Genomic DNA, 14,957 nt, shown 5'->3' with positions numbered 1-14,957 from the left:
TCATTAGCACTTGCTTGTTGCTAGTGTCTCTTGCGCTAGTACGTGCCACCCCCTGCCAGTGACGTGAAGTACTGGATACTGCCCCTGATTACTGATCAAGGTAGAACATAGGAAAATTTTAGATAGTCGGATAAAAGATGAAAGTTTAAGCAGAGGACGGATTTTGGCAAGAACGCATTTCATAAATTGCAGAATAATGTCAAGATTATTGACAATATCTTCAGTATGTTTCTTCTGCTCTTGTTCACTTCAAAACATTTCCTGCAAAAGTAAAGTGACTCTTAGACACAGAATGTTCGCTACAGAATTAATAATAAGTAGGTGAACCTGTCATTTTGTATCAGGTTGTGCAAACAAACGTCAGTGTACCTGTTCCAGATCCTTCTCCTCATTAATGTTAAAATCAAGTCCGTGTTTTGCTCCCTGGGCCTGCAGCCAACAACATTTCACATATTTTAGTTAAATAGGCTTGTACACAATGTGATTCTATTAATACTGACACGACATGCAGTAAGACAGTTGGCATACAATGAAATCTCCTTTAACTGTGTGAAAGCAGTTACTCCAAAGTGCTCTTCAAAGACCTAGACTTTTGCATTACAGAACTAAAGTATACTTTAAAATCATTTGTTATCCATGCTAAGTAATATTTTTTTTATCAGTAACCAATTTTTACAGAGCTATTTTACTTTCTATTTAGAAATGTACAACATAATCTATTTTATTAATCTTCTGAATTAAAAAAATATTAACAATTTTCTACCTTTTCACCTATAATAATTTGCTATTGTCTTCCATGGTGTGTATGTCATGTTAGATTAATAAAAAGGCTGCTCTAGCTCATGTGACAATGAGAAACAATATGAGAGACTAAATCAGATACAGAGCATACAGCATGTGCCATGACCTTGGTGTAACGTACAGCTTTGTTTGTTGTGGCGCTTACTCTGTCACAAAACCCTGTGATATTTCTGTTTACCTTTGCTGAACCAGATAAGGTGACAAAAGCTGTACTAAGAAGAGGAATTTTTCACTTAAGAAAAAAATATATTTTTCTCCTCTGTTTAATCTGTCCCCATATCCCTAACCTTAGAGGCTTTAAACAGCATGTGTTTGTATGTGATGTTTTGAAAAGGATTTGTCTGATAAGGTTATTTTATGCAGAGAGGCCTACCTTTGAGTAGACTTCCCTCTCTCCAGAGGTCTGCTGAGCAAACAGAATGGCATCATGAACAGAAAGAAAGAGATTACTGCGGGCAATATTGCCATCTTCAAACGCTCCCCCGGCCTCCAGTTCTTCATACACCTGGGCTGAAAGTAAGGCAACTAATATTATACAGGGACAAAGACATTGTTAAACGTAGTGATTTTGCCTAACGCGCCTGTAGTATTGTAATTACAATTCTCTAAGGCAGGAAACAAGAGAAAATTTGCAGCTTTAAAGTAATCAAGCATGATAAACTACAGTCACTGTGGATCTTCCCTTTATCTCGCTGGGAAATTGAGATTACCTGCACAAAATGTTAAGCAATGTCTAACTTGTTTTCCTCTGACAGAGCACTTCACAGAGCTAATGGACTCAGTGCTTTATGAATGATTAGGTCTTTGTTGCCATGCCAACTGTACAGAGTAGCCAACAGGTGTGAACAAATGCAGGTAGTTTAAGATTTTACCTTGAACGTTAGCCAGGTACAGTTTAATGCCCAGCATCGTGTAGCCCGAGTTCATCTGCGTGGAAAATGAAAGAAAGAAAACCTGTCATGGACATGCACATACATGAACTTACAACGAAATCCAATTATTAATGCTCTCATAAAAAGGCTCGGCTGAACAGCATCTGGCTAACTGAAAATGAAATATTTGAGAAAAAAGTAAGGCATCCTTTCATGATTCAAAAACGTGTTCAACGCAGGTTAGAAGCTCTCTTTTTCTATTTGGACATAACTGCCTCAGTCTCTTTGATATGGGAATATCAAAATGAGAAATTCTCTGAAATTATAATTTGTGTTAATTAACTTAGCTGTTAGACATCCATTTTATATTATTAAACATAATAAAACCCCTTTCAAAAAACTTTTGCTGCCAATTTAAACTATTTTCCAATCTAAAATAACTGCATCTTTAATCTTTTATGGTTACTTTCTGCACCATAAAAAAAATTTAAAACATTTAGTGTACTTATATTACATTACATTAATCCTATATTGTATTAATCCTGACTCTGTTAGCACAGGAGAGAACTTTATAACCTTTATCAATGCTTTTATGCCCATCAGGTCTATGAAGCAGACCCCCGCCATGTCGAGGATTAGGGTGTGGAAGGGCACTGGCTGAGGCTCCAGGGTGAGAACAGGGGGACTGGATGGCTCTTGGTCAGGCAACTGCTCACCAAGTTCAATGTCATTACAGTGGAAGTTGACATAGCTTGTAGGAAGTTCAGCATTGTTGGCACTGCCATCGTTCATATCAAAGTCATTTTGCAGTTCAAGCTGAGATATGGTCTAGATTTACAGGAAACAAATACAGAAAGGTACAGAAAGGTCACAAGTTGTACTTTCAGTGAATCACCTTTAACTCAGTGGGATATATATCAACAGTTGGATGGCCCGTAAATTACATGAGTCTGATGTCATATGAACTTGATCCTACCTGAGCTTTCATGTTAACCAAAGAGCTGAGTTTCCGCCTTCTTGACGTTTTGTCCTTATCTTGTTTCACTTTTTCCTTCTGTTCTTTGTCCAAGAACTTCTGCCTGGCCAGGATAAGTTTGCCAGGGTCCAGCCCAGTCTAGGTATACAAATACTATATAAACGTCTACATGTCACATGAACACATGGCCAACCTTGCCTGACGGGAAAAGTGGCCATTTTGTCTTACCTTTTTGATGACTCTCTGGCGAAATATTTCCACATTTGCAAAGTAGATTGGTGAGCAATAGTTAACTATTTTCACACCTGTTACTGACATGACCTGTGGAGTTGTTACAAAAAAATGAGATGCAATTCACCCCAAGTAATTTCTTATGGTAAAAAAAAAAGATATATACTTAATATACCTTGCTGTACGTCTTTGGATTTCTGTAGATATCTGTATCCTTAATTTGAACAATTGTTGAACCATTGCGACTGTAAGGAAAACGTAGTTATGAAAAACTAAAACAGTAGAGCTCATTTTTGGTTCAAATGTACTACATGTTCATACAGTTTACTCACAACTGTGTCTTGAATATAACTACCAGGATGGAAAAACTCACTCCGATAGCAACACCATAAGGCAAGCTTAGAAAGAATGTGGCCAAGAATGACACAACCCACACACACTAAAAAAGAGACAATAAGACATGAAAAAAATATAGTAAAAAAAACCCCACTGCATTATGCTTCAATATCATATCAAATAATTTAAATTACACAGTCCAGTTTGCTCTTCTTCCATAAGTAAAAGGGATCAGAGAGCTGTAGGAGCGTGTTCTTCAGGTTTACTGCAATCAACGCTCCAAGCACTGACTTGGAGAAACAAAGATAACTGAAGTTACTTAATATGTCTCAGTTGTTCTCTTACGTCTGTATGTTTTGTATGATATTTCAGGTTCACACTGTTATGTCCACTTACTTTTGGGAGTGGCTTTAGATAGATTCCCAGGGCGAGCATGGTGACCATTACTACTAGCATTACACACAGACTGGCAAACTACAAGAGAGCAGTAGTGCAGTAGTTAGGGGCTTTGGTAAACATTTGCTGTATTTATAGTCCATACTAAATCTTCCTCAGTAGGTTCTTAGTTATAATTTGAGTATGATCTGCACTCACTTGTGAAGTTCCTCCAGCACTGTCAACAGCCAGCGTTACAGACAGAGCACAGCAGATCACATGGATCTTAAAGAAAGACCCAAGGAAATTGCTGCAGCCTAGAGCCAACATTTCCTATTCAAAAAGACCATTTCAGTGTTGACAAAAGTGAAATAAAATACACTTCTTACATTTTTAAGAGAGATGCAGTTTTTCAAACCTGGTTGGGATTCACATCATAGCCATGCTTAGCTGCCAGTGTCCTGCCCATAGCTAAGTTGATGACGTATCCGACAATAGCCAGAGAGAAAGCTGTGCTCAACATGTCTTCCCACTGACTCACTGTTGGGAGGATCGGTGCAGGAAATCTAGAAAACAGAGACAAGAAACAAATCAGAGTTAAACATTCTTTAATGACTTTCATGAATAACAGTAGGACAAAAAAGCTGATGTCTGCTTTACCCCAGAGGAATATTGCCCACAATGTCCATGTGGTAGATCTCAGGAAGATGCAGCGGACCTGAGATGGCTGTGGCCACCACCACCTGTGTAAAACAGGAACAGAAATCACGCTACATTCTATTATATACTGTTAATTCTCTTATGTGCACCCAGAAAAACATCTGTGCAACAGCTATCTCAAATATCTAAAAGAAAAAATTTTAACTACTTACGACGATGATCTCAATAGGAATAGGGAAAGGAAGTTTATGACGAAAGTGGAAACCTAGTTCTTTCACCACAATCAAAACTGCACTGCTGACCAAAGCAAAGACTAAGGAGGCTATATTGGTATCAGGAAGGCCCAATATTATATCCTTGAGAGTCTGTTTGGAAAGAAATCATTTTCAGCAAATCATAATTTTGCAAAGTATCCGATCATATTTTCTTTAATAATGAATGGGTAACTTACATATATAACAGCCAGCGGACCACTGTAAGATGGCACTGTGATGCCAAAGATGTACTTGAGCACTGAAATTAAGATTTGCAGTCCTGCAGCAGTCATGAAGCCTCTGACAAACGACTCTGACAGATAGATGGCTACAAACCCAAACTGCATGAAGCCAAGACCAATCTGCACAGACATAAATCATACTCAGTGTGCCACCTTTAAACTATATCCCATATTCCTTTCAGATTTTACCTTAAAGGACTGAGCTTTTAGTGGTATAAGTACCTGTATGATTGCAGTGAGACAGGCCAGAGTACCAGATATAGCCAGACGAACTTCATTCATCCTGTCAGTGTCCACTACTGTGGCATTAAGAGTGGCATTGAAATGACTGAAATCCGACTCAGGGGCTAGCCTAAGACACACGATTCCCACCATAATGCTGAGAACAGCAAAAGTACCTAGACATAGAAAGTAGGGTGTCACATCTATTTTCCTTGCCATATTGCAAAGCGGGCAAAGTCAGGCTCAGTGCAGCACCATGCAGCTCTGGTAACTTATCACTGTCATCACACAAAATTGCTGTAGATAAATCATTCTGATTTACCTGGGACCATCTGGTGAGCAGTGCCCATGAAGAAATATGGGATGAGGGGGAAGAAAGAGGAATAGAGACCATTGACAGGAGGAAGATTTGCAAGGAGAGCAAAAGCCATGCCTGGAAAGAAAAGAAGCTGTCAAATAAATAATAAAAAATAACACAAAAACTGTTATCCACTCCACCAGCTAGCATCAGTCAAAGGCTGTTATACAGAGTTATCTGAGAGTAGAAGATTGACTGACCTTGGGGAACCTGAATGGTGCCGGCGCTGACCCCACTAATGACATCACACAGCAGGTTTTCTTTTACTTTGTACTTGGGAAGCCAGCTTAGAACCGGCAGGTGTTTAAGTAACAATCCTTTGAGCCTGGGTACAGAACATCTAACACAAAAAAACAAAAAACTGTCTTAGAAGATCTCTGGTTTTCTGCTTGTTCATTTATAAAAGTCAATAACACACATGTAAACTTGAGTTCTAGTTATGTATCCCCGTGCTTTTGAATATAATACAGAGGCTTATCAGAAGAGTTTGTGTGAGAGAAAAGCACGTTGTTCATGTTGACTGTGCAGTAAGATTGCAGTTCGGTACCTGAAGAGTTTCTTTACTTTTTCTCCAACAGGGAACTGTCGACTCTTTTTGTCAAATTCTCTGTCAAAGTCAGGGAGGTTATATGCCGGCCTGTCAATCACATAACGTGGGCTTTCCTGTTGCATGGCTACAACATAGCAAAATATATTAAGCAGGCAGATATTTTATGCAATGTCTTCAAAGTGAAATTTAACACATTAATATAGTAAGTCATTTGGTGTCTTTTTTGTTTAAATTTGTCATTAATTCATGAAAGTATCCATAAAAACTCAACAGCATACCTGGAACTTTATACTTCACCTTTCCCGATACTAAACCTGGCCCATATTTTAAGTGTAAGGTCCTTATCTAACCTTGATGAATGAAAGATCAGCCAAAACTTCACGGGACTAATAAAATGTTTGATCTACACTGGGTAAATAAAAGATCATGCACAAGTTTATTCAGTCCTCGGTAATCCTTTTCTCCATGCAGGAGAAAAACTTATGTTATTTTTCACCAGAATGACAATACAATACATTATGAATACACAGATATTTTTACTTTTTATATTGAACAGATGATCCAACAGCTGTCAGTTGTAATTGTTGTTATATTTTTATAAACTGTTAAACACTAAACAGGAAAAGAAGATTTTAAAGAAATAAAGCTAAAAAGAGATATAACTGCATTAAGAAAATGAAATTAGATTTAGCCTTTTTGTCTAATAAATAAATCTCCAATATGGAAATACTGTGTGAATAATATATCTTATCAATATCACAACCTAGGGATATTACATTACATCTCTTACATATAACCTGTTAATGTAAATAAGCGATTCCTAACAACTGGTGTATGCCTGTAGTGTGACTGATTGCAGCTGACTAAAATGCCGTGTGTAAAGGCAAACACAATTAGACAGATGTTAAAGCTCAACATAAAAAAAGAAATTTTGTTGTACAATGTTAAATAAAAAACAGAAATTTTAAGACACTGTACTTACTTTTGCCTTGCTTACTCTTGAAGCACGTCTGCAGATGTTTGACTCAAATGAGACTTGTTTGATTACTTTTGAAGTAATGCTAAAGACCTTCTACACCTGCTGGGTGGAGCTTAAAAGGATAAAGCCTGGTGCATGCACGCTTACTGTGAAATACACTGCTCAAAAATTTAAAGAAACACTTTCAAACACATAATGAAATCATAAGGATGCCACATCATTTAATGAAAATTATCATTATCAAACCATAGATGGCTGAATTCAAAGACAACAAAAAAATCAAAGTGAAAAAATAATACAGCATGCAAGTCCATTATGCTGAATTTTCATTGTAGCAACTCAAAATTGTATTCAGATGTATGTGAAGGCCCAAGATATGCATACGTGACAACGTCAGGGGATGCTCCTAGCGAGACCATGGATGGTGTCTTCTGGGGATCTCCTCCCATATCTGGACCAGATGACTAAGCTACTGGGCAGTCTGAGGTAGCATCGAATGGACCAAAACATAATGTCCCAGAGCTGTTTTACTGGGTTTCAGCCAGGCGAGTGTGAGGGGCAGTTAGCTGTTTCAGTTCCTTTATCTTTCAGGAACTGCTTGCATACTCCTGCCACATGAGGCCAAGCACTGCCTAGCCAGTAGAGGTCTGTCCGTCCATCCACAATCAAACCAGTCATGCTGAACAATGTTACCAGAAAAATAATGTTCTCCATGGCATCTCCTGACCTTTTAACATCTGGTCTCATCTATTAAAAGTACAGGAACCAGTGCTGGACTCCCAATTCCGGTAATATTTGGCAATATACTAATCAGGCTCCACAGTGTCAGGCAGTGAGCACAGGGACCACTAGAGGGCGTTGGGCCTTCAAGCCACCCTCATGAAGACTGTGCCTCATTGTTTGGTCTGAAACATACACACCAGTGACCTGCGGAGGCAATTTCATAGGGCTGCAGCAGTGCTCATCCTGTTTCTCCTTGTACAAAGAATCAGATACTGGTCTTGCTAATGAGTTAAAGGCCTTCTATTGCCCAGTCCAGCTCTCCTAGAGCTTACATTCTCCTCCATGCTTTGGAGACTTCCCTGACAAAGCGTTCTAGCAATGTCACACACTGATGTGCTGTCCTGGGAGAGTTGGACTACCTGTGCCGACTCATGATACCAGTAATGATGCTGACTCTAGCAAAATGCAAAACCAGTGAAAAAAGTCATCAGAAGAGATGAGGAAGGAAAAATGTCAGCTTCCATCTATAAAAACATTCCTGTTTGAAGGCTTGTCTCATTGTTGAATTTCACTAAAACAAATTAAATAAAACTGATTAACAATCCCTCTGCTACTTAACTGACCACATCAATGTCCTAGAAATTTAACTGACTTGATGGTATACTCTGACTGAAGTGTTCCTTTAATTTATTGAGCAGTGTAGTTAAATCGGTTAAACTTCTGATTGCCGAATGTGCCGTTTCATCAGTGTGCTACCGAGCAAGGACACAAGATGTAATTACCAATAAATGTATTTTAATAGGTTCAGTTTCTATATACATGTAGCATCCTGATATTCATACTTATCAACAGAAACACACAAACAAAAATACAACTTTACATATTTTATGGGAAAAGGGTAGACATAAGATAGAGCTGGAACTAAACCAATTACAAACCAGTTTAATTTGGCGAATACAAGTAATCCTGCTAACTGCAACAAAATGATACATACAAACACCTTCTTTTCACAAAAAAAGGGTGAGACAGACATGACAATGTGTAACACATGATTTTGTCCCATTGTATTAGAATTTGTGTGCAAAACAATGGCATCAATATCATAGACTAAAGTGCAATTATATAGTAGTTCCATTTGTGTTTTCTCTAAAAGAGGAATGCCAGACTTCAGATAACCTCTCGACATAAAATGAAAGTCTCCCTCTGGTGGAACAAAAAGAAAAGCACAAACTTCACATGAAGGCATCGCCTTCAAGAATGAGAGAACAATAGAGCACTTCTTCCTTTCTTACAGAAGCATGAATGCTCTTAACATTTCACATGACAGAAAGCTTTCGATGAGAACACAAAACTTTATATCTGCAGCTAAATTTCCAAAAACATAGTTCAACGAATAAATTGACAATGACAGAAATGTTATGAGAACCAGTCATTTTCCAAACAAAAACTGTGAAAAGCTGAGAGTACTGTTTGTGAATGGTGCCAACAGTAGTAAAATGCTGCAAGTACTGGTGATACGTGGCTACATGTAGCAACATGTACATGGACTTGTAGGGGAAAAAATATAAAGAAGTGAGTGTATACATTTTTTCATGAGTCTGTATAAAACCAATGCCGCAGAGGATTTTCATCAAAAAGTAGGATGCACATAAAACATATTTAACTCATCTAAGACAGACATTTGTATCTGTACACAGAAGTGAAGGTGAACAAGTTTCAGTTAAGTTTATATAAACAAAACGTTCTCGATAATGTTGCCATTTTTGTTAGTGCACTGCAACAGCTTGATCTTTGTAGTAATGCTTCACACATAATGTTTAGTCGTGATACTAAAATAACAAGCGCCAATAGCAATAGCAGAGTAGTGCAGCAGAATAAAGAACTTGGTATTGAACAGTGGTATTGGTATTGTCTAGCAAATCCTGGACTATAATAACTATAAAACACTTCTCAAACATTAAGTCAGTGACTATCAGGAGATATGAGTATTCTGCAGTTGAGTGCTGACTGTTTGAGAGCTAATTTGGATGAAAACAATCACTCGCTGTCAAGCTAGTATAACTTTTAAGGTAAATGGTTTTAATTTTGGTTTCGATTTTATGGTTGAGTATTTTAACTTTCATTTGAAACACTAATCACTGGATTAAAAGCCTGTTATGGAGGGGATTTTCTGACTGTTTAAAAATGAAACAATCCAAAGATGTAGCTGTTTAAAACCACCTGCACGTCTCAAATGTCCTCCACAAATTCATTCAAAAGCAGCTGACGTTTTCAGAGGTTTACAATTTCTACAGGACTGTAGCACGTAGGCCATTAAAAGTGGGAGAACAGGTTACTATGCAAATACAGAGCTTGTTAAGCAAGTGCAGCAAATGCAGCACCATGTGATAAAAGTCTGATGATTTTTTTTTTTTTTTTAATCTAGCCATGTCTGCTTTTCCTCTTCTTTATTATAAAAGCTCATTGTCCATCTCCTGCTGGCAGCCTAAAACCCCTTAAGTCCACCAAAGTCTTTAAAATGAGTACTGACTAAAAATCACTGAGGATGCTGATGTCCGCAAACTCCTGGCGGTAATTGTATGAGTAGTAGGCCAAGAGGGAAGACCATTTGAGGGTCAGAAAGCTCCACACACAGGAGAGGTAGAAGCTCTTCGGGTCAGTGAAAGCTGTGGGACAGAAAAAACAAGGTGGTTACTACTAGAGTTACAACAATCCTCACCTCTCTGAGTATTTGAATTGTCAGTCACTTATTTTAACATAAATGAACAACAATACAAAATTCATTAAAAAAAAAAAAAAACAGGAACAGAAAAGACAAGATTACATTGCTTCTGTGCGATGGCCATAGTTAGGAAGATAATAAAGGCAGCCACAGCCAAAACTGAGAAGAATACTCCAACAGCGATGAAGAATCTAAGACCCTTGAGCCAGGTTCGCCAGTAGTCCTGACGGTACATGATGTGTGTGATGAGAGCCCAGAGCGCTAAAACTCCTGTCAAGACAGAAAAACACAGATTTCGATTGAGTATGATAACACTGCAGCCTGAAGACTACAGAAAACCACCACGTGACAGTAATTTATGGAAATTACAGTGTTGTAATAGAATGTAATAGACTACTCCCATACAAAACAAGAAAAGACTACTATTTTAGAAATTTTCTGCAAAAAAAATGTGTTTTAAAACAAAATTTACATGATACTCAGAAATGCAAGTAAATCACTTAAATTACTCAATTATTGAAGTTAATTAAAAAAGAACAATACGGTTTTTCTACTTGAAAGATAAATAATTATAATTTAGCATTAAAAATATCATTACAAATTTTTTTTTAAAAATCATAATGTACCAATAATGCATTGTATCTTATAAAGATTTCAGTGACGGACTAAATTTTAAGAGTCGTTATATGATTATGGCGCTTAACTGTCCAGGCCTACATCGCGATTAGGATGCCTGACATGGCTAAATGCGCCGATATCCCGTGATAAAGTCATTAACTGTTTGCAGTGTTTTTAGTTAATGCTATGTGTTTCAACATACCTGACAGGCCTCCCATAGCCGCCGTCCATGGTTGTTTATATGCGATATTCCAGACCAAGAAAGCCGACAGTCCAAACACAGTACCAACAGTAGCATATCCTATTTTAATGTATATGTTGGTGACTCCCATGTTGGAATATTGCTACTGTTAGCCAACGTTAGCACCGTCGTCGAAGATAAAGGAGTATTTTTTTTCCCTCAAAACAAACTATTATTAGGTTAAACCACAGCTTACTGCCACATTATGCAATACCCTAAGCTACAGGAAAAGGACGAAATGAATTTCCCCTCCGCTAAAGAGGACCCAGGGAGAGACCGACAGCTATCCCTGCTAGCAAAACTCTATTTCGAAATAGAGATCAGTCACTTCATGTGCCTTGTACGTAATACAAAGACGAAAATGGCGTTAAGATTTCCAGCTAGCAAGCAACATCAAAATAACAACAGACGAGCTTATCCGATGTACGCCGCAAAGATGTTAGGCTATCATCGAGAAAACAAAACCACCCCGGAGAGCTGCCTCTTCATCCGCAGAGGAAATATTTATTTCAGTAAAAAACTTTCGTTATTGGTCTTTACCTGCCACTCGCTGTTACACGACAAAGGACAAACAAATGAACTAGCATTGCTAGTTCAGGGAAAAAACGAATTTCTATGCTCTGTTTACAAAAATTTGCCATACTATCACCTCCCCTTTAAATATCTTTGTACAGAGGAAACCCCCTTCTTATCGACACACCGCCCCTAGTGGAGCAAAGAGAAACAGCATTTCTCTTAGACTTCTCTAATGGAGCTTTGTAGAATTAAATGTGTTGTGCAAAGTTGTAGGCACTGAAAACAAAATAGGAATTTATAAATTTTTAATTTGTTTATTAACTTCAACCCATTGCCTTTAGTGTTTGTGTGCGCTGCACTCTCTGGGACTTTTGTTTTGAGCACCTTAAAGACCTTTGCGCAACTATTCTGCAAATTTGAACAGCTTTAATGTATTATAATTTAACAAATGTCAGAGGTGATTTGTGAAAGAAGGACAAAACCAAGAGTGAAAGGGAGGGTTTACAAGATGACAGTGAGACCTGCAATGATGTATGGTTTGGAGACGGTGACACTAACAAAAAAGACAGGAGGCCAAGCTGGAGGGTGCAGAGCTTAAGATGCTAAGATTTTCACTGGGAGTCACCTGGATGGAGAGGATAAGAAATGAGGATATCAGCGGGAAAGTTTAGGTTCAACAGTTTGTGGACAAAGTTAGAGAGGCAAGGCTGGGTTGGACATGTGCAGAGGAGGAATATAGGGATATTTGAATATGAAGCTGGTAAGTAGGATGAAAAGATGAAGACTGCAGAGAAGGTTAATGGGTGTATTGAAAAAGTACATACAGGGGGCTGGGTTATCAGAAGAGAATGCTAGGAATAGGGGAAGATAATCCACCGTGGGGACCCCTGAAGGGAGCTCCGAAAGAAGAAGTGTCATGATTACTTGATCAGGTCTCTGAAGACAATTTTATGTTGAATGCTTGATGCTTGAATGCATGATGCTTGATCAGATGTACTTTTGATAAATAAGAATGTAAGCATCTAAAATCCCTATAACTTATACAGTGCTGTAGTGCTGTTCATACATTTGCATTTTGGTCACACACAAAAAACTAACTGACCTGAGATGAATTTTTAGTTTGTCTCTTTTCTTTCTGTTTAATGCATTAGAAGTTTATGAGTAAAATGTCAAATGTTTATGTGGTCATAAGGTCAGACAAATATATCACAGTATTTTCCTGCACAAATGGACATGTGTTAATGCAGCTGCACACAGAAAAGAATAACACCAAAGACTGTATTCAAAGTAAATCATGGCTCCTGGCTAACAGTGGCAGGCATGAAGCAGTTTTCCCATGGAAAAACATAATGTATTTATAATCTCACTATGAATGGAACAGTGATAAGGATGTATAGTAAAGCGTACTGACTTTTTTTCTCAGAAGCTGAGCCTCATAGATTTCCTGTGGTTGTCTGCAGCTCGTCTACAGTCGAGACTGTTAAACAAGAAAACCACATAACCTAGTTCTGATGAACTGCAATTCACATTGCTTAGATTCAAATTCTGTCTTCATATTCTCACATACATTGCCATGTATCAGTGCTGTACTAAGCCCATGCCCCCGGGCACTCTTTTCAGGACCAATCAGAAAGACACAGGAAGCTGTGTCCAGTAGCACTCCCCGTAACTCACATAAAGTACCCTGACTGAGAGACATATGATAGAAGCGAAGGCTAGAAAAGGAAAGCAGACAAATTAAAGAACTGAAGTAATCAAACTGAAGAATCTTATAAGACTGCGACATTGGTGAGTTACTGATTGCAGAGGAAAGGATTGTGTGGAATTGTGGCAGACCATTTGGTTCGTTGTGCTAATTAATGAATATTATATGTCTATTTTAATCATAATATCTTGTGCTTTACAAAGCCCCTGCTGATTTGTCTGACAGGGTTTTAAGGATAATTTCAGTCTATAAAGGCACTTTTCCATCACAGGTGTTCAAATTCTAGTTTTTCTCCAAATAATATATTTAAATTGTTACTTTTTAGTATTTGAAACTAAGTCGGTAATGTAAATGTCAACATGTGACTGCACAGCGGGGATTAGAAGTGAAAGAACGTGGTTGACAAATGTGAAAGTGTTGCAGTGGGTGCAGAAATATTGTCTCCAACTGCTTTAATGTCTTTGCTTATGTGTGCTCTGCTTTCTGCTTCAGCCCTCAATAGACCATAAGGTCAAACAGATCAAACACGTATTTCCCTGTCACTGCTAACTGGCTTGGATAAAGGAAGGAAAATGTGTGTATGTGCACGGACATGTGTGTGTTTATGTGTGTGTGTGTGTATGGAGAGACACTAGACAGTCACAACAAAGACTACTGGCAAAGTACATTCCATGGGTGTGTTGCAGGAAATCCCACTCCCATTCCCGAAGGATCTAAATAGAAACACACGCACACAAATAAATACAACTTTAGAGATAGAAACACAGAGAGAAGCGCTGCACATAAAACAATCCATTATAGTTTGATGCTGTAATAAAATTAAGTCTATAACATTCTATAACTAATGCTTGCATTTTTTTTTTTTTTTTTGTTTCATTTTGAGCATTCTTTATAAGAAACTGATCAGCGAGTTGCTCAATTTCTAAATACCCTGTGAATTGCTTTGCAGGGCATGTGCATCATCAATAGGGGGCAGCATTTATTTTCAAAGTGCCAGCCTGGAATGTGATACGCAATGCAGACCTGGGTCCATAAGAGTTCAAGGTGTCAACAGTCTAAATTCAGTCTACCTTGAAACTTGGAGCTTTTTGCTGGTTATATTCTCTGGAGCTAAAACAAGGTCACCTAAATCTCCAAACGAGTTAATAAGATTTGATTTCAATCCCTGGGCCAGAAAGCAATCGCCACTGCTGAATTTTTAGGATTTTCAGGGTGAAAGCTGATCATAGTCTAAGTGCAGCTTAGGTCTTTTGATATTTGGTGCAAAACATCAATCCCCTGAAAGAATGTTTTCCCAGTAATATGTTGCTATTTACAGAAGACAATCAAGACAGTCACTTTTTCAGATGCTATCAACCAGACTGTAGCAATATGCTCTTCCTTATCAGCTAAACTATTGTATTTAAATTCCCCCAGGAGGTCATAAGAAGGAAAACCGGATTCCTTGGTTGTGAACATTCTTTATGTGGCATCAGAGAGCCCCTGTGAGCCATTTTCAAGACACAGAGAAACACACAGTTTAGTCAGAGAACACAAAATTTATCGACTAAACTTCAGCGGTAATTTCTGTTTGGTT

The 14,957-nt window shown here is 38.1% G+C and overlaps 2 protein-coding genes across 2 annotated transcripts; both read right to left on the bottom strand.

Moving 5' to 3' along the window:
- LOC308407381 (solute carrier family 26 member 9-like) lies at positions 1–5,999 on the bottom strand (the record flags this gene model as incomplete). Its single annotated transcript, XM_080898972.1, has 20 exons — positions 1–261; positions 370–429; positions 1,175–1,311; positions 1,674–1,728; positions 2,250–2,501; positions 2,650–2,787; positions 2,878–2,970; positions 3,056–3,125; positions 3,213–3,319; positions 3,411–3,506; positions 3,613–3,690; positions 3,811–3,924; positions 4,010–4,157; positions 4,252–4,334; positions 4,464–4,616; positions 4,703–4,867; positions 4,970–5,145; positions 5,292–5,402; positions 5,528–5,667; positions 5,875–5,999. 20 exons carry the CDS (start codon positions 5,997–5,999, stop codon positions 250–252), a joined length of 2,313 nt encoding a protein of 770 aa, XP_080755098.1. The 3' UTR covers positions 1–249.
- A 2,358-nt stretch (positions 6,000–8,357) lies between these two features.
- slc48a1a (solute carrier family 48 member 1a) lies at positions 8,358–11,843 on the bottom strand. Its single transcript, XM_080898336.1, has 3 exons — positions 11,122–11,843; positions 10,404–10,571; positions 8,358–10,245 (listed from the first exon to the last, which is right to left on the bottom strand). Exons 1-3 carry the CDS (start codon positions 11,249–11,251, stop codon positions 10,109–10,111), a joined length of 435 nt encoding a protein of 144 aa, XP_080754462.1. The 5' UTR covers positions 11,252–11,843; the 3' UTR covers positions 8,358–10,108.
- Positions 11,844–14,957: the final 3,114 nt, after the last annotated feature.

Source organism: Rhamphochromis sp. 'chilingali' (genome assembly GCF_963969265.1).
Source record: "Rhamphochromis sp. 'chilingali' genome assembly, chromosome: 12".
NCBI classification, from domain to species: domain Eukaryota; kingdom Metazoa; phylum Chordata; class Actinopteri; order Cichliformes; family Cichlidae; genus Rhamphochromis; species Rhamphochromis sp. 'chilingali'.
The sequence above is the reverse complement of the archived record's forward strand: the minus strand, read 5'-3'. Positions and strand labels throughout refer to the sequence as shown.

Excerpts from the sequence above, each read along its gene's own strand:
- slc48a1a (XM_080898336.1), bottom strand. The coding sequence starts at position 11,251 with ATGGGAGTCACCAACATATACATTAAAATAGGATATGCTACTGTTGGT. Across the intron at positions 10,572-11,121 it reads GGCTATGGGAGGCCTGTCAG|GAGTTTTAGCGCTCTGGGCT; the intron begins GTATGTTGAAAC and ends CTGTCTTGACAG. Across the intron at positions 10,246-10,403 it reads GGCCATCGCACAGAAGCAAT|CTTTCACTGACCCGAAGAGC; the intron begins GTAATCTTGTCT and ends TCTGTCCCACAG.